Genomic DNA, 8754 nt, shown 5'->3' on the forward strand with positions numbered 1-8754 from the left:
ATGGCGGAAGCCGCGGCGACGGGCGCCGGCGGAGAGGCGATGGCGGCGGTGGCGGCGGGGGAAGGCTCCTCGGGCCCGACAGGCTTGCCTCTAGGCCGGGGCTTCTCGAGCTACCGGCCCTTCGAGCCCCAGGCGTTGGGCCTCAGCCCGAGCTGGCGGCTGACCGGCTTCTCCGGCATGAAGGGCTGAGGCTGCAAGGTCCCGCAGGAGACGCTGCTCAAACTCCTGACGCTGCTCAACCTCCTGGCGGGACTGACGCGGCCAGAGGTGCGGCCTCCGCCGGGCCGGGCCCTGGACGGAGGCCGTGAAGAGACGGCCCAGGAAGCCGGCCTGCCGATTAGGGCGGAACCCAGCCCAACCTTACCAACCCTCGGCATTGGGATGGACTCGTGCGTCATACCCCTGAGGCACGGGGGCCTGTCCCTGGTGCAGACCACCGACTTCTTTTACCCCTTGGTGGAAGATCCCTACATGATGGGGCGCATAGCTTGTGCTAACGTGCTGAGTGATCTCTACGCCATGGGCATTACTGAATGTGACAACATGTTGATGCTACTCAGCGTCAGCCAGAGTATGACTGAGGAGGAACGAGAAAAGATAACACCACTCATGATCAAAGGCTTTCGGGATGCTGCAGAGGAAGGAGGGACTGCAGTGACTGGTGGGCAAACGGTGGTAAACCCTTGGATTATCGTCGGTGGAGTTGCCACTGTGGTGTGTCAACCAAATGAATTCATAATGCCTGACAGTGCTGTTGTTGGGGATGTGCTTGTGTTAACCAAACCCTTAGGAACCCAAGTTGCTGTCAATGCCCACCAATGGCTGGATAATCCTGAAAGATGGAATAAAATAAAGATGGTGGTCTCCAGAGAAGAGGTAGAGCTGGCCTATCAGGAAGCCATGTTCAACATGGCTACCCTAAATAGAATTGCTGCTGGATTAATGCACACGTTTAATGCCCATGCAGCCACAGATATCACAGGCTTTGGCATTCTGGGTCACTCTCAGAACCTTGCAAAACAGCAAAGAAATGAGGTGTCCTTTGTCATTCATAATCTGCCAATCATTGCCAAGATGGCTGCCATCAGCAAGGCCAGCGGGCGCTTTGGGCTCCTTCAGGGAACCTCAGCAGAAACTTCTGGGGGGTTACTGATTTGTCTGCCAAGAGAACAGGCAGCTCGCTTTTGTTCTGAAATCAAATCTTCAAAGTATGGAGAGGGCCACCAAGCCTGGATCGTCGGCATTGTGGAAAAGGGAAACCGGACAGCCCGGATCATTGACAAGCCTCGAGTTATTGAGGTCTTGCCTCGAGGAGCCTCTGCTACCACTCTTGCTCCTGAGAATTCCAGTACCTCCTCTGAGCCTAGCTTGTGAGATGGAATAGGGGAAGTTGTTTGGACTGTAGAGCCTTTGTACAGAATCATGGACAATTCTCAAGAGTTGATTTTAGGAAATTTCCAAAGAAGGCTGCCTGCATAATAGTTCCAGCTGCCCTTTGTAGGTGATTTGAATCAGCCCATCAAAAGCTGCACATTCCAAGGCCAGAAGTAACATTTTGGACTTTCGGGGGGTAGGTTTGTTAATCTCTTGAGTGGAAAAAGAGCAGAAAACCCTCTGTTTCCTCTTTCCAAGAGCAAGATGAGGCTACTCAGGTTTGAGAGATTTTTCTCAGCACAGAGTTCATTGATTTCTGCCCAGGGAGTGAGATTATTTAAAATTACATAGACACCAAAAATAAGTTGCAAAAAGAAAAACATTTAGATCAGAAGCAAATAAGTTTGGACCAGTACTGTTGATAAATCTAAATTGTTAAGGGAGATTAAAATGCAATGTCAAATTCTTATTAGATTACTCTGGAATACTGGCTCTTTCCTACTCTGGACAAGAATTGAGCAGCTTGTCCAATGACTGGGAAAGGAGGACCTCCAACCACCTTACTTGGTCTCTGTTAATGACGTCTCTCCCTCTAAACCCCTTTAAGGACTGGGAGAGGCAGAGCAAGCCCCAGAGCCCAGGCCTTGGTGGACATTAAAGGTGTTAAATTCTTGTGCTGAAAATTCCTGGTGATTTAATCAATAAAGTGATTTCTAGTGAAATAAAGAGGATTTTGTTGAAAAATTTTCTGGCTAATGTTTGTATCCTTGGAGTTCTGAATCTTTTACAGTCTTATAAAATGAACCAACTGATACATTTAGCGTTGACAGTAAAGGACTCAAGAACAGGCATAAATCCCAAGGACTAGAGGGTGGGAGAGGAAATAGGTAAAGAAAGGTGTCAACAAATCTTGGAACATGGAAAGTGGGTGGAAGAGGGGTAACTGACTTAGAAGAACAGAGGAAGCTGAAGTATAAATGCCTTCAGAGTTGGGGAACACTAACAGGAAGCAAGGAGATACGTTCCGAATGTACTAAGGAAGGTGGGGTCAAAAGGTGGGGATGAAAATGGAGATACTGGTTAAAAATTTATGCACAGGGCAATTAGATCTTTGCAGTTCTCAATCTTCTCCCCTGTGTCATACAACCAGGTGACTGCCTCTCACCTGTGTAGGAAAATGGAGGTTTGTTTTCTGGAAAATGTGAATTTAAAAAATATTGTAAAGTCAGTGGCACCAGGCAGAGCAGAGGACAGGGAGCCTCACCAAAATCAAGAATAAAGACAAAAATGAGATTGCCCAGCCCCCTCCCTCAGCTTAGCTATTAGAAACACTGTCCAGGAAGCTTATACTGCCCCTGCCTGGCACAGGTGGAATATACTCCTCTGGAGAATATAAACCTGCCCAGAAAAAAGACCTATAAATACAAACATTTAGGGAGTCCCCGGTGAAAATCCCTGTACTGGGAAGCCTCCCAGTTGAAAAGGTTCACTCAAGCACATTCGTTTTAATGCCTCATTCTCAGGCAAGGATCACCAGATATTTGAGGCAAGCCTCCAACTTGAAAGAATTCAAAGCAAACAAACAAACTCAAGAAAGAGACAATACAGGGAGCAAAAGAAAAAAAAGCAGAAATAAAAGAAGATAAAGTATCCATTAAAAGATAATAAGAGAGCAAAGCACTTAGAATATAAAAATATAGCTAAAATCTTAAAGTTCAGTAGAAGATTTAGGTGGTAAAGTTGACATTTATCAGAAAGGAGACAAACAAAAAGATGTGCGATAGAAGGAAAAAAAAAGTAGGAAAATCAGAGATGAGCCAGGAGGTTCAACATCTGAGAAGAGTCCCAGAAAGAGGTAATAAAGCAGATGGAAGAAAGAAAACGATCAAAAAATAATACAAGAAAGTTTTCTAAAGTTTAAAATTGCAACTGTCACATGCCTTTTGAATTCCCAGCATTGTGAGTGGAAAAAGGCCTACACTCATTTTACTGTTAAATTTTAAAATGCCAGGGATAAAGAGACCCTAATAATAACAATAGCAAATTCTTACCTGGTACATACTCTGCCAGGCACTGTTCTAAGTGCTTTTATGTATTAACTCCTGTAAACTTCCAACCACCCCATTTCGCAAATGAGGAAGCTGAGGTGCAGGGAGATTGAGAAATGTGTCCAAGGTTGCCCTGACAGTCTCCTAAACAGCCTGGTTCCAAAGTCCATGCTTCTAATCATTGTGCTCTCCTAAATCTTCTGGGGTGAGGGGAAGATCACAAAGGTTTGTTATCAGACTTCTCAACAGTGAATTGGCAGCTAAAAGACAACAAAGCAATGCTTTCAAAATTTTGAGGGTAAATGATCTTCTCTGTGTAATTCTATATTTAGCTACATTTTTCAAACAAATAGTATAAGGATATTTTTTAGACATGGAAGGTATCAAAGTGGTTTCATCCCATTCACTCTTTCTCAAGAAACTACTGGAAGATGTGCTCCAGAAAAACAAGGGAGCATACGGAGAAAGAGAAAAACATGGGGTCCAGGAACCCCAACCCAGTACAGGTGGAAGGTGAAGGTAGCTCTCAAGGTAATAGCGGTCCAGCAGGCATAGAGAAGAACCAGCCCATGCTGGAGCAGAAGCCTGGAAGGCTTCCAGGAAAAGGAAAATGGAACTGATAGAGGATTGGTATGTTTAATTGTGTGATAAATTGTTTTGGAAGGTTATCAGAAGATGTAAATAGAATTAGTGACAATTACCAATTACGTAGAAAATTAGCCAAAAAAAAGAATGAGGCAGTTATCAACTCCAGCCAAAAAGAAAACCTTGAAAAATAAAATGTAATCTAACAACAACAACAAATAAATAATAAATAGGTAAATTCAATCGGGTTTTCTCCTGCTCAGAGCTCAAAGCTCTCAAAAAGCTTTCCACAAAATCCCTGCTTCATCTTGTGACACTTCATCTCACAGCACTCTCCCTACCTCTCTCACGAAACTCTAGCCCATTAGCCTTTCCATGGTGCTTCAAACAAATCAAGATCCTTTGTTCTCCGCCTGGAACCTCACCTCTATGCAGCTGGCTCACTCTTAGTCCTAATTCAGCTCAAATAAAACCTCTTCATAAAAGCCCTCTCTGACCTCAGCCAACACCCAGCTACTCTCCCGACTCATCACCGTATTTATTGGCTTCATAGCTTTTATCCTAATCTGTAATTATCTTGAAAATTTCTTAGTTTACTTTATAATTGTCCCTTTCTGCTTGTATGTAAGCTCCAGGATGGCAGAGGATGTTCTGTATCCCAGCACTGGAACAGTGTCTGGCCCCCAGTTAGTGTTCAGAATAGTCTGGCCCACAGTTAGTGTTCAGAATATACTGAATCAATGATTGAGTGAGGTATACACTGGGGACCCTAGCACCCTCTGTTTTCACACTTTCCTTGCTCTTGGTGTCTCCTAGTGGTGGAAGTTGGTACCACCAATCTCTTAAGACAAGGCTTTGGAGAAGAAATTTGGGCCTTGGTTCTGCCTATCAATTTACACAGCTCTCTAACTGGTTTATTTTCTTGCTTGGGGTGGGCAGTAGAAAAGGGCAGGAAAATGACTGGATGCTTCCCTGGCCTGGGTCCTCTTAGTTAACCTAGAAAGGGTTAGGGGTTGGAAGTAAGGTAGGCATCCAACTATTCCTTGGAGAGGGGCTGGGCAGCAAAATGGAGGTAGCAGGTAGTGGAGGTGACAGGCCTCGGGTGGAAATCAGAACAGAATCACAGGTATAAACAGAAGTAAGAAAGGTGATGGAGGAAAAGAAAGAGGAAGAAAAGGAAAAGGGAGCCAAAGGAAGAAAAGAAAAAGGAGAGGAAATTGAAGGTAGAGAAAGAGAGAGAGGAAGATGAAAAGAAAGGACAGAAGGGCAGAAGGAAAGGCAGTGGCAAGGTGACCTCAGCAGATACCCAAGCACATGTGAGCTGCCTTCTTTACTCCTTTGTGTGGAGACGTCTTTCAGTTGCTGAAGAGCACTGGGGAGTGCTGGTGAGCTTCAGCCTTCCCCTTTCTGGGTGATCTCAGACAAGTCTCCTGACCTCTCTGGGTCTCAGTTTCCTCATCTGTAAAATAGGTGCAGCCATACCCACCTATGGCAGGCAAGTTATGGAGAGGATCCCATGAGACCTGCTCCTAAATTAATATTTATTAGATCGACTCAAGTACCAGGTCCCAGGGAAACAAAAGCTGAACACTTCTTTTGTTCTCCAGGAGACCCGGTCTAGGGGGAGATCTAGAACAGGAACACCAATCAGCCCCAAATTAAGGCAAGAAGTGGTAAGTGCCACGAGAGTGAGAGCGGATGAAGTGCTTTATAAAACCAAATTATGTCCTGGGAATTCCCTGGCGGTCCAGTGGTTAGGACTCTGCTTTCACTGACGAAGGCGCGGGTTCAATCCCTGGTCGGGAACTAACGTGGCCAAAAATAAATAAATAATAAAAGAAAATAAAACCAAATTATGTCCTTTTGGAGAAAGTTTAGGAACGCTTCCCAGAGGAGGTGGCTTTGAAGCAGGGCTCTACAGGATGGGTGGAATTTGGATTTGGCTATGCAGAGAAGGGGGATGGGCATTGCAGATGGAGGGAACTGTGTGAGCAAAGGCAGGGAAAGTGGGGAACACCTGCTCAGCATGTGTGTAGGGGGATACAGCTGGATAAGTAGGTTGGGGAAGGACTTCTAACGGTGTTGGGGACTCCCTGGCCTGACTAAGCTAGGCTAGAGGTTCCTAAAAGCCTCTGTCATGACTCCTCCTGAAAAATTTAAGAAGAAATATTTTTAATTATAGCAGCACCCTTTCTCCTGTCCCCCAGTTCAAAACCAACAAGGCCTATGGATCTACCTCGAATAAGAACAGCACTACAGTAGATTCTCGGGATCCAGCCATGAACAAAATACATATTGTCCTGGTCCTCCTAGCACACTTGTGGAGGGTCTTTGGAGGCCACCTAGGCCAGACCCTCATTATATAGAGAAATTGAGGCTCAGAGAAGAGAAACAATCTTCCCAAGAGCATTGGTAGATAGGTTCCCAATCACCCGACTCCTAGTTTCCCATCACACTCTGCTGTCTCTGGGACCTCCGACCGGCCCAGGTTCCCCCACCCTGATACTACATACCCAGCTTATGGGCTTCTGTTATTTTGTTCTCCAGCTGCTGTTGACACTTCTACTCCAGGGTTTCCCAAAGAGCCTCACCGGAACCAGTTGCATCTGTTTGGCTGTAGGGGGGAAGGTGGCCAAACTCTTGAGTACCAGAAGGGCATATGTGTGCATTTACACATTTGCCTGTTCCAGCCCATCCACCCTGTCATTAAACATTTATTAGCCTGCACTGGGGAAACACCTTTGGTTTGAAAAGAGTAGGGCACCTAGTCTCTGGGGGGGATAGGCTTCTAAAGGGCTAATCACAAATGTGGACCCAAAAGCAAGACCAAGTACACTGAGGCCCTGACTAAAGAAGTCTGGTTACCTAGATGTGACTGAGGAGAATGGAGAAAACTAACAGGATGTGGGGTGAAGGTTCAGGAAGAGCCTGGGATGAGAAGTCCAGATGATGGGGTCAATCATATGTTCATGTCTGTTCCTTCTCCCTCGTGAGGGTCTCCCCTGCCCCCGCCCCCAACTCCATGCCGCGCTAATGCTGAGTTTGGTTGGTCTTTAGAGGATGATGCCGTTGGAGCAAAGAACTTGGATGTCCCTGCAGGATGCTTTGCAAGAGCTTTACAACTCAGCCAGGGAATCTCCTAGGGGAGATGGGCAGAGGCAGTCTCAGAGAGAGCGCCTCCTCCTTCAGGTCCATCTCCAAGGACCATCTGACCTGGGAACTCTAGAAGTCCTGGAAACCTGACTCTTCAAAATTCTGAGATGCAGAGGACTCCTGAGAAAACTGCTCTCCAAGTGGTGTTTTACATTCCAGTAAGAGTTTGGGTTCTGGTCTGGAGAAGCTTAGCAAACACCAGGGAAGGTGCTAGGGGTGGTACCTGGCTCCTGAAACTTTCAGTACCCAGATCCATAAGGCAGTTCAATGCTCTGAACTTCAGATCTGTCTGTCCACCTGCCTGCTGGACGTCATCTGGATGTTCTAGAGTCATCTCGGACTCAACGTGTTCCAAACTAAAATTCGTTATCTTCCCTCCTACCCCAACTCCCAGGTCTTCTGTGTCCTCATTTCAGCAAATGACAAAACTATCCATCCATTTACTCAAGCCAGAAACCAAGGAGTTACTCAGGACTCCCTCTTATCTCCCGCACCCTATATCCATCTTCCATGTTGCCTAATCTAGCAAATTCTGTGCTCTCATTTTACCCAGCAGCTCAGCCGCATCAGGTGTCCACTCGTTCTGGAACACTTTCCTCCCTTAGGCTCCGTAACTTCACACTCTGTCAATTTTTCTCCTACCTCACCTTTCTCTTCTGCTCAACTGCCAAATGTTGGAGGAGCCCAAATCTTGGTCGTGTCTACCTAGATTCTTGTACTAGTTATTCTTCTCCAATTCCCTGACTTTAGGTACTGTTTAAATGACTGAGACTACCAAATCTGAATCTCTAGCCCTGATCTCTCCTCTAAACCTTAGGCTCATAAATCCACCTGCCAATTCGATACGCATCTTCAACTTGCTTTGTCCTAAAACACGCTTCTGATGCCTCATGTGTTCAATCCTGAACCTCATCTTCTGCATCCCAGTATGAGTCACCATCCATCCACCAAGTTGCTCAACACTCAAAACCTATAAGCCATGCTTGATTCTACCCTTTCTCCCATCTCACTAGTTCAAAACCACCAAAGCCTATAGATCTATCTCCAAAATATGCATCCACCTCTCTTCATCTTCACCCGCCATCAGCAGCCCAAGGCACCAACATCTATTGCTGGAAAACTGCAGTAACTCATCTCTCTGCTTCTACTCTTGCCCTCTTCAGTTCATTCTTTTTTTTTTTTTTTTTTAAATATAAGGTCAAATTACATAGAATGCTACTCTTTTTTTAAAAAAAAAAATTTATTTATTTATTTGGTTGCACCGGGTCTTAGTTGTGGCAGGCGGGCTCCTTAGTTGCAGCACGTGGGATGGAACCCGGCCCCCCTGCATTGGGAGCGTGGAGTCTTATCCACTACGCCACCAGGGAAGTCCCCCCTTCAGTTCATTCTTAACACAGCAGTCCGAGGGCTCAGAAATACAACACATGATCATACTGCTCCCCTGCCTAAAATCCTCCAAAGGGTTCCTGTAATACTTAAAATCCAAAATAAAATAAAATATGAAATAAAATCCATGGTTGATTGATCTGATCTAGCCTCTTTTTTCTTCTCCAACACCATATCCCACCATTCTCCCCCTTGCTCACTGCATTCC

General features: G+C 45.7%; 1 protein-coding gene across 1 annotated transcript; it reads left to right on the forward strand.

The window, feature by feature from the left end:
• SEPHS2 (selenophosphate synthetase 2) lies at window positions 1-2094 on the forward strand. Its single transcript, XM_007472127.1, is given in 1 exon segment — window positions 1-2094. A coding segment is annotated over 1 exon segment (1374 nt). The 3' UTR covers window positions 1375-2094.
• The last annotated feature ends 6660 nt before the right edge of the window (window positions 2095-8754 follow it).

This window comes from Lipotes vexillifer, unplaced genomic scaffold (genome assembly GCF_000442215.2).
Source record: "Lipotes vexillifer unplaced genomic scaffold, Lipotes_vexillifer_v1.1 scaffold426, whole genome shotgun sequence".
In the NCBI taxonomy this organism is placed as follows: Eukaryota; Metazoa; Chordata; class Mammalia; order Artiodactyla; family Lipotidae; genus Lipotes; species Lipotes vexillifer.